General features: G+C 47.1%; 1 protein-coding gene and 2 long non-coding RNA genes across 5 annotated transcripts in view; all 3 read left to right on the top strand.

Annotated features, from left to right (window-relative positions):
• Positions 1–17,546, top strand: part of LOC127590905 (uncharacterized) — a 271,544-nt gene that overhangs the window by 200,740 nt on the left and 53,258 nt on the right. The gene's annotated exons all lie outside the window — the stretch shown is intronic.
• The window catches only part of LOC127590908 (uncharacterized), a 128,977-nt gene that overhangs the window by 60,220 nt on the left and 51,211 nt on the right, over positions 1–17,546 (top strand). The window lies entirely within an intron of this gene.
• eng (endoglin) overlaps positions 1–17,546 on the top strand; it is a 32,227-nt gene that overhangs the window by 4,722 nt on the left and 9,959 nt on the right. For both annotated transcript variants that reach the window (XM_052050454.1, XM_052050455.1), the window contains 2 exons: positions 7,918–8,060; positions 13,224–13,343. In XM_052050454.1, coding sequence (XP_051906414.1) covers positions 7,918–8,060; positions 13,224–13,343 — 263 coding nt within the window. The remainder of the gene's footprint in view (positions 1–7,917; positions 8,061–13,223; positions 13,344–17,546) is intronic.

The raw sequence follows: 17,546 nt of genomic DNA on the forward strand, positions 1-17,546 counted from the left end.
AGCCGCTTGATCCTCACTAGGGTCGCGGGGGTGCGGTGCTGGAGCCTATCCCAGCTGTCTTCGGGCAGTAGGCGGGGGACACCCTGAATCGGTTGCCAGCCAATCGCAGGGCACACAGAAACGAACAACCATTCGCGCTCACACTCACACCTAGGGACAATTTAGAGTGTTCAATCAGCCTGCCACGCATATTTTTGGAATGTGGGAGGAAACCGGAGCACCCGGAGAAAACTCACGCAAGCCCGGGGAGAACATGCAAACTCCACACAGGGAGGCCGGAGCTGGAATCGAACCCGGTAACCTCTGCACTGTGAAGCCGACGTGCTAACCACTGGTCTACCGGGCCGCCCCTTTTTGTACATGTAAATGATCATTTCACCGATGGGCAGATCACAAAAGTTGTTACTTCGTTGTCTAATTTCGCAGTTTATTGCCGGTCAGATACTTCGAAATCAACAAAATGTCAACGTCGTTTTGTTTTCCTCACTTTCTGCAGCGGGACGTCTTTTATTTTCTGCTTCTTGCAAGCCCCCACGTCCACTTTTCTACCGTCTCCCTAAACTTGACTCCTTCTGCCAGACGTTCACTCATGATGCCAATTTGAACTTTAAAGTTTGCCCTTTCCCCCCCCCAAAAAAACCCGAATTCTGTTTCGACCCAAACTACCGTGGTAACTTTTGTGTTAAAATCTGTCTGACAAATTCGTTTAGGACTCTGCTGATAGCGAAAACCTCAACGTCGTTAACATTTCCAACTTTTCCTCATCGCTGGAAGTCAAACTCCTAACTGCTGCAAGATTTTAATTAGCTCGTAATGCGTTGCGGGAGTATTAAACGAGCTATCCGAGAGTGATAACCTCTCTCGTCTCATAAGCACCCGTGCATTTCCCCCTTGTTGTTTCCACTTGGCTTGCGTCTTTACTTAAATATCATAGCCCTTGTCTCGCTTCCTCTTTCCAAATTGGAAGTCCTCCATATCCGTTGGAAAGAAACGGTTCAAAATATATCAAAAGAAAACGTAGCAAAAAACAAGATTTAGCGACTCTTGGCCCCGGTTGCGGATGACGGACACTGTTGCAAATGTCTCCGCTTTCAGTCGTATTGGCCTTGACTCAAATAGAAGCCAAGACTCCATCCATCCATCCATTTTCCGAACCGCTTGATCCTCACTAGGGTCGCAGGGGGTGCTGGAGCCTATCCCAGCCGTCTTCGGGCAGTAGGCGGGGGACACCCTGAATCGGTTGCCAGCCAATCGCAGGGCACACAGAAACGAACAACCATTCGCGCTCACATTCACACCTAGGGACAATTTAGAGCGTCCAATCAGCCTGCCACGCATGTTTTTGGAATGTGGGAGGAAACCGGAGCACCCGGAGAAAACCCACGCAGGCCCGGGCAGAACATGCAAACTCCACCCAGGGAGGCCGGAGCTGGAATCGAACCCGGTACCTCTGCACTGTGAAGCCGACGTGCTAACCACTGGGCTACCGGGCCGCCTAGAAGCCAAGACTCATAAATATAAATATATCATACTCATAATCAAATATACGACGCCGGTAGTGCTCCGAAGTCGCTGGAAATACATTTACAGAAGGGCTTTTCTCGGCGGTACCGACATGGGACATTGCGAATGCTGTGAATTGCGGGAATACGGTATATATGAGCGTGTACATAAAAGCCATACGTTATCGTTTACGACGCGACAAAATGATAGCATCGAAGCAAACGTGCCCGCGTAGCTTCGGAATGTCTCATTACGGGCATAAAGCGAGCGCAGAGGAAGCGAGCCATAGACCTTCCATACGCCGAGCGCCGCACTCGCTGTTCCGCCGGCTTCCGACAACGACGAGGCGACGGACGAATGGCTCCCTGAGGTGTAAACGGCGCGAGTGTGAAGACAGGCTGTCTCCAGGCTCTGCGATTACGTCCTGGCTTCCGTTCCAAACGCGTCCTGGTTGGAACACACCCCCTTTGGCTCGCCGCCATTTTGAAGCCGTCAAAATTTTTGACAACACTAATCACGGTGTTGTGAGTGTGTGTGTGTTTTTTATGGCTAGCTTTTCAGGTGGGTGAGGAAGCAAGATGCTCAGGAAGGTTATGCGGCGGCGTGTAGCACGCACAGGGGTGAGAGGCCAAGGGACAGTGCATGCCCCTGCAGAGTACTGATACAGTAAGAGCTTGTTTACCTTCCTGTGGATGGTCAGGCCTCAATCTGCAGCAGCGGAAACGCAAGGACAATAGGTGTATGCGTGTGTGTGTGTGTTTGTGCGCGCTCGCGTGTGACTGTTAGCGTGTCTGTGTGTATGCGCGTGTTGTAGCCTTGACGCTAGTCTTTTCCCGCCGAACTAGTCAAGAAACTTTAGCCCCTCCCCTTCCTCATTGTGAGAGACAGACACAAGCGCTTTCCTCTTACAATGAGAGCGAGACGCAAAATTCAGCTTTTAATACGGTAGGGATTTGCTAATTGGAGTAGCCGAGGACAAAACGTCAAGTTAATGCGAAATATTTGAAAAAAAAAAAAAAAAAAGCACGTTGTTGACTTGAAACATATTAGGACAGGGGTGCCCAAACTTTTTGGATCGAAGATCTACTTTTTGATCAACTAACCTCACGGGATCTACCCTTACCGGCGCGCGCACGCACGCACACACACAAATTTAAGATTTACCTGCTTTATTTTATTTAAAAAAAAATTTTTTTGGTGAAAATGAGACTGATTAGTGTGCAGTGTATCTCAACACAAAAAATATATTACTAACATGTACAAAGACACGCAAATGGTTGTTTGTTTTTTTCTTCTCGACACTCCTCGGATCTACTTGGGACCTGTCTTAGATCTACCGGTAGATCAGGATCTACCTAATTGGCACCCCTGTATTAGGAAATCCCCAAATAATGGAAACTAGAGAAATATTGGATGAAAAATACACAAATATGCGTGGGATGGTTTGTATTATAACAAGAACTTTTTTTTTAAATATTACAATCCTTTATCGCGCGGCCCGGTAGTCCAGTGGTTAGCACGTCGGCTTCACAGTGCAGAGGTACCGGGTTCGATTCCAACTCCGGCCTCCCTGTGTGGAGTTTGCATGTTCTCCCCGGGCCTGCGTGGGTTTTCTCCGGGTGCTCCGGTTTCCTCCCACATTCCAAAAACATGCATGGCAGGCTGATTGAACACTCTAAATTGTCCCTAGGTGTGAGTGTGAGTGCGAATGGTTGTTTGTTTCTGTGTGCCCTGCGATTGGCTGGCAACCGATTCAGGGTGTCCCCCGCCTACTGCCCGGAGACGGCTGGGATGGGCTCCAGCACCCCCCGCGACCCTAGTGAGGATCAAGCGGTACGGAAGATGAATGAATGAATGAATCCTTTATCGCATTCTCATAATATTCAACCACACAAACAAAGTGGTGTCCGGGAAAACAAATGTTTCCCTCCTAATCTTGATCCATCTGCGCACTAAAATTCAGTCGTGATTAATTGCCAAACATTGCTGAATCTTTCTTTTCAATAGCACGTCATCTGTAACTGCGGTTTTAACGGAGAACTCCTCCATCATTTCCAACACGGGGGGGCTTATCACTTTCCTTGCTCTCCCACAAAAATAAAAACTCCCTTCAGTTGACTTTATTCCGTTTTTTTTATTCTCTAATCGACCCCGTTGATGTTTAACAGAGCGCGGAGCAATGTGCTACTCTTAAGGGAGGATTATCAGCAGTTAGAATAATATTGTTCACAATTACAGTACAGTACACGCTGCAATGCATCACTTGCTTAAAAAAACAAAACAGATTTGAAAAAAAAAATATTGCGCAATTGTGTCCATCCTACTGCTATCCACATTCTAGTCACGTTGTGTGGTGCGCGTATGCTAAGTCAGTGCAAACATGTCAAGACACCCGCTGTCAGGGATTTCGCCGCTTCCATGGAACAAAAGGGAATAAGTAGGAAGAAGTACAGGATGCCAGCCAGCCAGCCAGCTCCGTGTTGGTCCGCATTGATCCCCCTCCCTAAGAAGATAAATCATCTCAAAGTCTCCAGGAACGACCAAACACGGTCACCAGTCGCCCTTAGTGGAGCTGGAGTGCACTCTCCACAATTATATTGGTCCTACACGCACGGTGAGCTTTCATTTAAGGAGGCCCGCCTGGGCCTTCAGAATAATAAGAGTGTTTTCATTTCATCCTGGAAACAAATGAGAGGAATACTCTCGGAGGGAATACGATTCCCGTGGACGGTCCATTATAGGGAAGATGATCATGCCGGCCTGCGAGTCTTTACATCGTGAAAGAAGCAAACGTTGAACTGAATACCCGTGATATTTTGCAAAGTCCAGCGTCATATGCGCTTTTACATCATGCAATTTGGCTTTGGACATGCCAGGAGGAAAAAAATTTTTTTGCTAGGGTTACAACATTCATTGATTCATTCATTCATCTTCCGTACCGCTTGATCCTCACTAGGGTCGCGGGGGGTGCTGGAGCCTATCCCAGCTGTCTTCGGGCAGTAGGCAGGGGACACCCTGAATCGGTTGCCAGCCAATCGCAGGGCACACAGAGACGAACAACCATCCGCACTCACATTCACACCTAGGGACAATTTAGAGCGTCCAATCAGCCTGCCACGCATGTTTTTGGAATGTGGGAGGAAACCGGAGCACCCGGAGAAAACCCACGCAGGCCCGGGGAGAACATGCAAACTCCACACAGGGAGGCCGGAGCTGGAATCGAACCCGGTACCCCCGCACTGTGAAGCCGACGTGCTAACCACTGGACTACCGGGCCGCCCCGGTTACAACATTAAATGCTATCCAAATAAATCGGGATAAACCGATGACACCTTGCAGCCAATATAGCAAACGAACCAACTCTTGTATTTTCACACCACCACGGGGCCACCTAAGTTGGGCATGTGTGTGAAAAACACTGGCAACCGCTGCAATGGGGGCATTTGTCTGAATTCCCGTGAACAGCGGTTGTTGTTTTGTTTTTTTTTTTTGCCGCCGCCGACACGCAGTGATGTTTTATCTTGTCAGATGTAAGTCTGTCTCCACAGGGATCCTTTCCCGAATAAATCTGTCAAACGGAAAGCCTCGCTCAAGGAGAAGTTGCACTGTGAAATCTGGTGGGAGGTGAGGTGTAGAAAATGAGTGGGGGGAGCTCAAGCAAGGTGTTGTCGAAACATTAGTTATGTATATACCTAGTGGAGAATCAAAGCAGCCACTGGTGTTTGTGCTGCCCCCAAACAACATTAACCCCCCCCGCCCCCCAAAAAAACATGATCACGCCCTACTTCGCAACGTTTGCAATGGCCGCCTATTGCACCCTATAAAATGAAGAGTCGGCAGGGACCTTTTTCGACGAGTGCCAATCAAACTTGTACTCCTCGAGTCTAGCACTCACCGTCTTTCTGAGAGGGGCTTGCAGAGTGAAGATAACGAGGTTAGCCGAAGGGATGATGTTGTTCGGTAAAAGCAACACCGCTTGCCACGTGCGCCCGCGACTGAGCGAAGCGTTGTCATGAGCACGCAGCCCCCCCACCTCCCACCCCCTTCGGATATTTGCATAAAACTGTTGTTTCAAGACGAGCTGCCTTGTGGAGTCGGTGTCATTTGCTTAACGGTATCGTGTATGTTTTCTCGTGAAAGCCACAAAAAAGGTCATAAGGGTCAAGTGCGCCATTGAACACAAATCAAAATTTTAATCTCTGGATATTGCCGAGCAAATAAGTAATTCAGAAAGGTGTTGGAAAGTAGAAATGTTGTCATTGGCTTACGAGGCAACTAAGCTTTTCGGAAATGCACGTTTTTCCTCGTTTGAAGTATGGCGTGAAGACAAATGTTGATCTTGAGATGTTGCAGAGATAATTGTGATTCTGTGAGATTTGGAGGGGGGGGGGGGGGGAGTAGACCTGCTGTTGTTAGCCGTCAGTATCGTAATACTCTTCTTAAAAAGCCACAAAGCTTTCTACTGTAAGATTTATCTCTTGATCTCTCATTAACACCCCCCCCGCCCCCCTCTTCCCATTAGCTAAAAGTATCGTGTGCTCTTCTCGTAAAAGCCACAAAAGTTGTGTTGAGAGGAAGCGCAACTCTTTTTCGAGATCTCCCAAAGAAAACGGCTATTTCTTGAGTCGTGAGCCGAAGTTTTTATCGCGTACTTTTCCTGTAAAAACCACACACCGAGTCATTTCCTCGAACTTGTGCATGGAAGAAGTACGACGCCAACACAAAGGTTTATCGCTGGATCTCGGCATCCCTTCATCACCACGGCGACGCTCAAGACAGATCTCCCGTGGGTTTTACTGAACAGCGGCTTTGTGGACCCGGTTTTTCAAAATACCGCAATCGCCCTTCAAAGCGTTTCGCTTACTTGTCCGTATCGCTGATACGCCGAGACATGAATTGGTGGAATTCGGTTCAGTGAGTCTCTTCTCCCCAACCCCCCATCCCTCGCTAAAGCCCAAACATCAAACTGGAAATCAGCAAGCTGCCGTAAACAGCCCCCCCATCCCACCCCCCCTCATGAAATGGGAAATGGAGGCGGCTGATATAAGTGGATAAAGAGGACACGGAATGGAATAGTCCTCTATACCTCATTTAACAGCAAACCGCTTAGCGAGGCCATTGGCATTTCCTGGGTCACAAGGGCAAAATGAATGCTGCTCACATCCTATGGTGCCTTGTAAAAATGTGTCGCATGCCCACACACACACACACACACACACACACTTACAAATGCAATCTGCAATCAACACGATTTATGAGCGAGACCTCTTGGGGTGACTGTCATGGAAAGTTGATTCCGTCACAGAAGAACAAGAGGGGCGGGAAAAAAAATGCCTTTATGATGGCGATGGCTATTGAGCTGGAGACATGAACGCGGAGAGGCAGAATAACAGGAAGCCAGCCATGACCCCTGGCGTGATGGGGATGGACAAAGACAAGCTGCAGTACAAACCAGGAAGGCGTGAAGTTGTTCCAAGAGGGGCACTAGTGCCGCTTTCGGTTCATATCAAAGCTTGTAAGCTTTGCTGTGGTGAGCGTTTGGACATCTATTAAAAGTGCAAATGGTTGACACTTGACTCTTTTGCGGTCAAAGAACCCAGCAGCGATGCGAACTTGAACTACATCCACTGTGGCACAAACCTTCTTGGTGATAAAACGATAGCGTGGACACAATCGCTCGATAAGAGTGATTGAATTAGTCATGAAGCACAATCGGAGATGGCGCAGCATCGCTTTGCCATACCTTACGGGTAGTACAGTCGTTCACGTTTTACCGCTCTCCTGGGACCCGGGTCGGGAAAGAATTACTGCTCCAGAGTGGCGTGGAAAAGTCATGTGACCTCGATGGCTGCTTTCGTTCCCATGCTCTTCGTTTTTGAGGAAACAGGAAGTTCTCTCTGGGGTATTTTATCACCCTTGCCGCTGGTCAGAGTAGAGCCTGTTGACAGCGTAACCGACTGTGTAACGTAATAGCGCCGACGCACGGTGCCCAGGTCACAGCATTCATTTAACCCTCACATGTCTCATCCGTGACCGGACAGGTCGTCCAGATTGATTCCTCCTTCGGAGACACGGTCCCCCCCCCGCTGGGTTAAACAGGGGCCCGCGCCGGTGGATTGATGGATGACTGCGGCTGCTTTTCCTGACACGTTTGATAAACGCATCCCAGACGATTCATTTTTAAGTAGCGCCGTGCCAGTTGTACAGAGAGGGATGCTTCCGCAGTAACTACAACCGAGTTCAAAACCTTTTGGACCACGGGTCCACATACCTGGACTCAATTTATCAGTTCAACAAGAATGTGCCCACAAACCGCTACCACGGCCAAAAGAATTGAAGTCGTGGTTGATACTGTGGAGCCTTGTTTTTCAATAAGGCCTCGTTCAACCGTTTGCGCTTTGCGTTGTCTTCCAGCCTCACGTCCGACGTGTGATCCCGTGGAGCTACACGACAATTCCTGGATATACGTCAGGCAGCTGCAACTTGGCTGCTGGACCAGCTTTGTGGGACAGGACAATGCCGAGGTCCACATCCTCAAGCTTAACTTTGATGGCAAGGTAAGAATGTCGAGCTGTTCCTAATTTTGCGGCTCGTGGATGCAAATGTCGACAAGGGAGGAAGCGCAAATGCGTAAGACGTTAATAACGGCAGCAGTAAGTTGAGCGAGCAATCGCACCCGTCGTCAGTGGCCCGGGTGTCAAGATGTCACACATTGCTGATTTGATATTTATATCCATTGCGCCACGCTCTGTCACGCGACCGACATCGCTGCCTGATGATTATCTTCCGCTGACAGGACAGGACAGGACAGGACAGGACAGGACAGTTTATCAAGGCTCGCTTCTCCCCTTAAATGAATGTGGTGCGGGGCATCATTGAAATAAAATTTTCATATCCATATCTTCTCCTCTAATGGAATCTGCCATTCCCAAATATCACGTCAGCAAATGTTTAGAAACGGACAAACTGTGTCTTGTTGCGGTTTAAGACAAAGCGCATTTTGATATGTTCACGGAATGGTTAATCATGTCACGTTGATATATACGACTGTGCGATACGGCCACAATGGAAAAACAAAACAAAACACTTTACTTATGTGATTCAATTTTTTCGTCTTTGTCGACAAAGCAAATGTCAAGTTTTTTTTGTTTTGTTTTCCTCCCTTCTGGAATTTACTTCAGTTCTCCTGATACCACAGCGAGTTCACAACACCCTCGACATTAATTTCCAGAGAAATAATATATCGAGTGAGAGAGCTCTCTTCGAAGCTTCTCGGTTTCTTTCATCCTTCTCATATATTTGTCATTACGAGCACGTTGTTGTTGTCACTCAGTCAAGTTGTTGAAAGAGTTGATCGTCGAGGTTGCAGCGGGGGCAGGCTGGTGCTAGTTGTGTTCTCAAATGCCACAAACCAACCTGGATTTTGCGTGGGTGCAACAAAGGAATTTGGTCCAGCTTGTCCAGCTTTTCATGCCTGAAAAACGGCAGTATTGTGATCCTATGACTGTGCATGCCACCCCCCCCACCCCCTCCAAGAACGAATAGTGGTACAGCCCTTTAATTTTACATCTGCGCCATGCTAGCTTTCGGATGAAAAAGCACAAAAAGTACAATGACAGAAGCGATTGATTAATTTGATCTTTTTCCTGTTTGAGCCACACTGCGAGGTTTTTCCTGCACGAGATTGCCGCTTCATCGTTTCCCTCCCCCAGGCTCGCATATGGACACTCGACACAAATGACTTGTTACCAGTTCAACCTTGGCGAAGGAAGCGGACTGGCTTCATCCCTTGCCAAGCTGTTCAGTCAGATGGGCCATCATTGTCCTCCACGTTTTCACCTCCTTCTCCATCTCTTTGTTTTCACAATGATTAACACCCCCACCCTTTTGGCAAGATTTATTCGTATTTTTTTTTTTTTCTTATTTGATGGTGCTGCGAAGGCGGGAGAGAAATGACTGGGAGGAGGTTGCCTCATGTCACACCCGGGCTAGCTGAGCCAAGCTCGTTGGCATCAGGCTGAGACGAGACCAGCGGAGCCAATTTCTTTTCAGGGAGATTAACAAAAGAATAACTGGAAACGGCATCAGTAGTCATCTTTTACGAATGAGGAAGTGAGTCAGTGTTGAAAGTTATGACAAGGGGCGTCCATTTCTTTTTTTTTAGGTTGGGGGGTAAATGTACAAAATACCTTGATGACCTCAATAATGGTCACCGCAGAACAGGAAATATGAATGATAGCGATGAACTTGTTTTTACACTGCCGCAACCATTTAAAATGGGAAGATATTACTTCTTGTACAATTGACAAAGGTAACTTACAACCATGAAGAAACATGCTACAGTACTTGAAACATTCATTCATTCATCTTCCGAGCCGCTTGATCCTCACTAGGGTCGCGGGGGGTGCTGGAGCCTATCCCAGCTGTCTCCGGGCAGTAGGCGGGGGACACCCTGAATCGGTTGCCAGCCAATCGCAGGGCACACAGAGACGAACAACCATTCGTACTCACACTCACACCTAGGGACAATTTAGAGTGTTCAATCAGCCTGCCACACATGTTTTTGGAATGTGGGAGGAAACCGGAGCACCCGGAGAAAACCCACGCAGGCCCGGGGAGAACATGCAAACTCCACACAGGGAGGCCGGAGCTGGAATCGAACCCGGTACCTCAGCCACGCATGTTTTTGGAATGTGGGAGGAAACCGGAGCACCCGGAGAAAACCCACGCAGGACCGGGGAGAGCATGCAAACTCCACACGGGGAGGCCGGAGCTGGAATCGAACCCGGTACCTCCGCACTGTGAAGCCGACGTGCTAACCACTGGACTACCGGGCCGCCCTCCTTGAAACATTACCTGTATATTTGATGAACGTCTTAGAATGGCAATAGTTTGTCCCAAGCGTCGAAGTACTTCAATATGCAGTAGCCATTGTGCAAAATCTGTTTTTTTTTTTTTTAAAGAACACATATTTTAAATGTTTAATATATTTTTGTTGGATCTGTGTTCACGCCGGTCGACAATTAGTTTCGCAGGTCTCCCTGGACTTAATTTGTTCAGCACTGGTCTGGAAATTTTCCTCGGCCCAGCCAGGCTCATGACTATTCTTCTTGGATCCCGCTCAAAATGAGCCGGCAAGAAAATTAAATTTAACATTAGACCTGCACATCATCTCCCTGTTGGACACAGCCCAGTTACTTTCCAGCAACAACAACAACAACAAAAATGGAGCTAGATGAGTTTCTATGAACATTATATTCTCACTGCAGGGATGTTGCTGTGCTGTGTTTATTCCCAATCATTTGTACAGCGTAATTGAACAGCCCCAGTCCAAAGTTTCGACATGCTCGCTAGTGCTATTAAACTTTTGACTGGTCGTGTGAAACACAAATGCTCATTAGGGCCGATTCAAGACTACAAATCTTATCATGAGTTACTCCAGTCTAACGGCACATATTCCCTCACAGAGACGACTTCCTAATTACAATGTGGGGGCGCGGGGGGCAGTATTGTTCACGCATGGACATCAAACACCGCTAAACTCTTTGAACTCGTGTTGCTAACAGAGCGGCAGCGCCGAAAGAGGCACCTCGACAATTTCTCAGTGGGAAGTTCTTGCAGTCTTGGATGTGATTTGAACATTGCTGTATGTAGAGACATCATCTTTTAATGGCAATTAGTGCTCTTGTCGACAACCATCCGGTGGTTCAGACTACAAAAACTTCCCAAGCGAGTTCCTGAAACACATAATAATAGTCGATCTTGACGATGTTATGTAGAGAAAGATCAGTCAACTGAACTTTGCTTCGGGGGCGCAGCTATCATACCGAAAGGGAAAAATTTTGACATTTTCAGCAGTAAAAAGTAATATTTTGTCTATGATGACTGTGATAGTTATTATTTTTCATGTATAATTAGCACATTTAAAAACACATTTTGCCATTTGATGTCAACTGAAAATGACGTATCGTGCATATTTTTTTTGTTTAACGTAATGGTGTAGTTTTATTTTTAACTCCTTCGAGGGGCCTCCAAGTCAAAAATATTCTTTCGAATAATAATATCCCCGCGAGTCTAAATCTGACAATCTGATGAATATTGTGTTTGTGTAATATGAATTAAGCAGAAAAAGCCACCCGTTGTTATGTAGCTCAGGAGGCGGCCATTTTGCCACATGACATCAGAGTGAGATAATGACCAATTACAGGTCATCTATTTTCTGGGTTTGGTCATGTGACATTCGCAAGCCGAGCCCTTTCGGCACTGTGAGGTCATCTTCGGTCAAGGGCAAGTGGCAAAATGGCCGCCTTCAGACATGGATTAAAAACAGCTGCATTTTTCTGCATTCATTCATATTCCACATACACATAATTATTCAGAACAGTGTTTAGACACTTTTTTTTTTTTTTTGGAGCAAACAAATAACCCCGGACATAATTCGCCCCGAGGAAAATAAAACGGATAAACATCTGTTTTGGCTGTTCCGTCAATGTTGCAAAACTATGCAGACCTGAGCCGCGGCAAAAATAACACAGCTCACCGGTTCTCGTTTGCGTTTGACATTTTCTGCAAGGTACAAGGATGTTAAAAATAGCAAGCACATTTTCCCTCGTTAGCATCCACACCGAGAAAGTGACTGGCACGCTGCTTGTTCCGGAGACGTGTTGACATCGCATGGCTGTCACACCCTCGGCTGATTGCGTAATATGCTAAGAAGTGTAAGTCAAATTCAACTGCCGCTGGAAGTTATTTTTAACACTTCAAACGAACGTCTCGCTCCTCCGAGCCAATTACAAGTCTTGTTAATTGAGTCGAGGCTGTCAGGATGCGAGAAGAGAGGAGAGGAGGGAAATGGCTTGATTACAATTTGGATCCCTAGCGCACTAAAGGAACGTCACCGGCAAGTCCTCTTACATTAAAACGCTCACACGTATGTATCCAAATTGTCACAAGACAATTAAATTGTGGATTATTTCTGCAGTTTTTCATCACTGGCAATAGGAGCGGTGGCATTAATCATAATTACATAAACTGCCAAGAAAAATGACGGCATGGATTTTGTGCATGCGCCTCAACATGACCGAGCACGCTGTGAACTTTTTTGAGAAGCTACATCGCCGTTTCAACAATAGCATTTATGAACTGATGTCATTGGTTTTTCCTGATTTTGGGGGGGGGGAAAGGGAGGAAAATCTGTCCACGAGTGCCCTTCAACATCACATCACCACTGGATACTTTTCCACTCCGTTCATCGTATCGATCCCCGAGAAGATGGTGTGTACCGTCTCACAAGGTTGTGCTTTGTTTTTGCAAACCCGGCGCGCAAGCTCGACGAGCCTCATTACTTGGCTCCTCCGTAACTCTCACCGGGACGCTTTGACAGTGCGGGCGGGGGGGGGGGGGTGAATATTTATGCCGCTCCGCTGGAGCGTCTTTCCCTAATCACGGGCCGCCTTTTCATCTACTGCCAAACCTCCCACGCAACAGGACCGTTAGCCGCGTATTATGAAGCTCTCATCGAAGCATTATGGGTTATTATCTCATTCTTATGCTTAAGCAGTGGAACATTTGCATATAAAAGTGACGCACTGCTCAACCCATCCTGCTTGACTTAATTATTCATGACGATATAATAACATGCGCATTGGCTATTTTTTTTTCCTTTTTTTTTTTTTTTAATTGTCGTTAATGTTAACCGTGTCGCTTTAATTTTCTGTCAGGATCCCGATACCAAGATGTTCTCTCTGGACATGGCCGACGCCAAGCCCATGAACCTGATCATCACGTCGCAGGACATGACCTACGGTCTCTGTAAGATCAACGCCGGCGTCAACATTTATGTGAGTCACCTTTTTGTTTGTGTTGCCACAAGTGTAGTTCTTGTAATTGCCGTTCGTCTTTGGACTAGAACTCTAAACAAACTGTCCTCCCAAGCCTGTTTAAAACACTCGTTGATTATTCATGTTGACACAACGACAAGAGCGTCCAATCTAAATCCTGCTGTGTATCCAGGCTGTGTCATTGATAGGGACCGACACCAGTAGCAGGACGCGAGGCGACAAAAAGCGCATTTGTCAATCAAGGAAACATTTAGCGGTGCAGACAAAAAGCCCACAAAAGAAAAGTGCCACGTGTGCAATAGTGGAGGAATCGAACAACAGTGTTAAACGACAGCACAGGGACTTGGAGCTGCTTCGCGGGCCAACAAACTTTGGATAATGCGTTACAATGAACAGATGGGCCAGGAAACCCGTCAAAACCCATTAAAAAAAATAAAAAATTGAAAAATGCAAGTTAAAGCAAGTGCGTGGAAGATAAACCACGATTGAAATGGAGAAAATATTCCCGCAACTGGTGGAAGTTCAATATGTTACCTTTTATCCATCCATCCATCCATCATCATCACTCCCCGCTGACCTTCGTAATACAGCCTCATTAACACATTTCAAATCCCGCCTCAAAACACATCTGTTTCGACAAGCCTATTCACTCAGACCATAAAGCCATTGTTTTATTTATTTATTTTGTTGTATTTTTTCTTATCTTATTTGATGTAGTTTTTTAACATTGTACTCGTGATTTTAACTGCTTGTTGTAAGGTGTCCTTGAGTTTCTAGAAAGGCGCCCACAAATAAAATGTATTATTATTATTATTATTATTATTATTATTATCATCTACCGCTTATCCGGGGCCGGGTCGCGGGGGCAACAGCTTTAGCAGGGAAGCCCAGACTTCCCTCTCCCTAGCTACTTCTTCCAGCTCTCCCCGGGGGATCCCGAGACGTTCCCAGGCCAGCTGGGTGACATAGTCTCTCCAGCGTGTCCTGGGTCTTCCTCGGGGTCTCCTCCCGGTGGGACATGCCCGGAACACCTCACCGGGGAGGCGCTCAGGAGGCATCCGAATCAGATGCCCAAGCCACCTCATCTGGCTCCTCTCGATGTGGAGGAGAAGCGGCTCGACTCTGAGCCCCTCCCGGATGACTGAGCTTCTCACCTTATCTCTAAGGGAGAGCCCGGACACCCTGCGGAGAAAACTCATTTCAGCCACTTGTATCCGGGATCTCGTTCTTTCGTTTCGTTTTGTTACCTTTTATTTTTTTTTTTTTTTGACATGACACCAGCAGCTCGAGATTGAGAACAGTTGCTGGAAGAAATGACATGTCGATTAGATATGCTGACAGTCGAGTGATAGCAAGACTGGTTATCATGGCTGACGGAGGGTCTGGACAGCGTTTCCCCGGGACAGGAGGATGTTCAGTTCAAATGTTTGTTTTGCTTTGAGGGGATGAGATGCATCACTTGGGGGGATAATAGTGTTTAAGTGCAGCGTCAGGGAAAACGGCAGCTGCTCTGCAATCAGAGGACGTGCGTCACGTGACGTCTGTGACAGATTGGCTTCGGGTCACCCTCGCTGCCAACGCTGGGACATAATCAGCGAAATTCGGTCACGGCGATTGGCGAATGCGCGCATACGTTTCACCGAGCTGAATACGTCGCGCTGTACTTGGTGTAGCTGGGCATGACGGGAAAGTATTATTAGGACGAAGAATTGTGAAAATATACATTCTTTGAGAAGGTTATCATTTTATTTGGAAAATTAACTTTACCCAAAAAAATGAAGTTGAGACTCCCTCACGGGCTAGGCTGAAAACAATATGACAATAAAAATATGTGATGCAAGGAAAAAAAAAGATAAATTACAACAACCATCTGTGGAATTTATGAGAGAAAAAAAAATAGCATATTCACGTGAAGACTTCCCTTGAGTGCAATACAAATCTTGATTATAGTACGCCACACCATTTCCAATCTAAGGCTGTGCCATTTTTCTAAAAAACATTCACTACTTTCAAATTCCAGCATGACTGGAGTTCCCCATTTTTTATTTTCGCTCGATTTCCCATCATACGTACTATTTTTGGTTCCTCCATCACTGAAATAGTCATACAAGAACCGATGACTCCCTGCAGGATTCCTCACCTTTCAACGCTCTTTCTTTTTCTGTGTGCCACACTCGAATAAGCCGCGGCGTGCGAGTGCACATCCGACCTCCGTGACTTTCGCCGACACAAAAGGCCCAAAAAGCAAAGTCATTAGGGAGCGTCAGCACTTTTCCGTCTTTCAGGATCAAATGCTGACCGAGTTATCACTGGTGCTCTTTCTGTGCCCAATCCCAAAAACAAACAAACAAACAAACAAACAAAAAAAGAGGCTTAACAGATGCTGTTCATCATAAAGCGTCTACAATTATGTTTTAATAGTACAGTCCAACCTCATTACGACGTACCTCGAGGGACATAACGAATCTGTAACGTTATAACGGTAGTTCGTTGTAACCACTTGCAATAAAATGGCCGCCAATGATGATGGAAAATACAGCATGAACATTTATAAATGTGGTAAGCAAAATAGGCAAATGGAAAATGAATGACGTGAAATCGGGACATGGATATCGGGGCCAACGGGGTATTCATTTATTAATGGGCGAAATTTATTATTTATTGCGCGGGTCTTTGGTACATACATGTTCACACATATACAGCCACTCTCATGTCGAAACCAAAGTCCGTCATTTTTCCCCCAATCGGGTCAGACGCGGAAGCGGCGGTGTCTCGTCCTCGGCGTGGTCGTATGTATTTATACCTTGTATGGAGCCAGATTCCAGCCGACGACGGTGACGCACAAAGCTAAAAAAGGTCCCATTTCCTGGCCCCAGTCAGGAAGCGAAGGAAAGACCTTGGCTCCAAAGGGGGTTGTGCAACAGGGCCCGCGGACGCTTAACCATAATAAACATTTCTTTTCTAAGGGGGAGAATAGACGCGAAGGAGAGCTGGGCGGAGGCGAGGAATAAGTGAATGAGTGAACGAGAGAGAGAGAGGGAGAGAGAGAGGCAGACAAACATGTTTAATGCGGAAAAAAAACGTCTGGGAATGCTGGAGGCAAATAGAAACAGAAACAATGGTGACACTGCGCTGCCCGTTCTTTGGCTTTCAACTATGACCTCAGCATTCTCGCTATTGTTCTGTTTCTCAATCAAAGCACGGCAGGATTTTCATGACGTGATCATTCCCTAATAATGAGTGGGCAGAGGAACTGAGGAACTCATCGGTGAGACTCGAAGATTTCCAGAAAAAGGATTTTTGATTTGATTTTTTTTGCGGACATTGTATCGGTCTGTCGTGGTGAAGAAGGAGCTGAGCCAAAGGGCGAAGCTCTCAATTTACCGGTCGATCTACGTCCCAACCCTCATCTATGGTCACGAGCTATGGGTCGTGACCGAAAGAACGAGATCCCGGATATAAGCGGCCGAAATGAGTTTTCTCCGCAGGGTGTCCGGGCTCTCCCTTAGAGATAAGGTGAGAAGCTCGGTCATCCGGGAGGGGCTCAGAGTCGAGCCGCTTCTCCTCCACATCCAGAGGAGCCAGATGAGGTGGCATGGGCATCTGATTCGGATGCCTCCTGAGCGCCTCCCCGGTGAGGTGTTCCGGGCATGTCCCACCGGGAGGAGACCCCGAGGAAGACCCAGGACACGCTGGAGAACCCAACATGTACAGTTTAGGGACACAGATGAGGTGGCTTGGGCATCTGATTCGGATGCCTCCTGAGCGCCTCCCCGATGAGGTGTTCCGGTCATGTCCCACCGGGAGGAGACCCCGAGGAAGACCCAGGACACGCTGGAGAGACTATGTCACCCAGCTGGCCTGGGAACGTCTCGGGATCCCCCGGGGAGAGCTGGAAGAAGTAGCTAGGGAGAGGGAAGTCTGGGCTTCCCTGCTAAAGCTGTTGCCCCCGTGACCCGGCCCCGGATAAGCGGTAGAAGATGGATGGATAATCTGGTCTCTCGAGCACTTGGAATTTCAAGAGTCCCGTCATATTTGTTGCATTTAGCAAAGATGGGAGACTCAAGTAATAACATTTCGCTCGAGTGACTGAATTCAAAAAGTCACGACCTCTGATTCGCGCATATTTTATTCACATTCGCTTTGGCTCGCTGATAAGTGCCAGAAATGACCAAAGTTTCTTCTCATCTCACCTTCACTCCA

Source organism: Hippocampus zosterae, chromosome 18 (assembly GCF_025434085.1).
Source record: "Hippocampus zosterae strain Florida chromosome 18, ASM2543408v3, whole genome shotgun sequence".
Taxonomy (NCBI): Eukaryota; Metazoa; Chordata; class Actinopteri; order Syngnathiformes; family Syngnathidae; genus Hippocampus; species Hippocampus zosterae.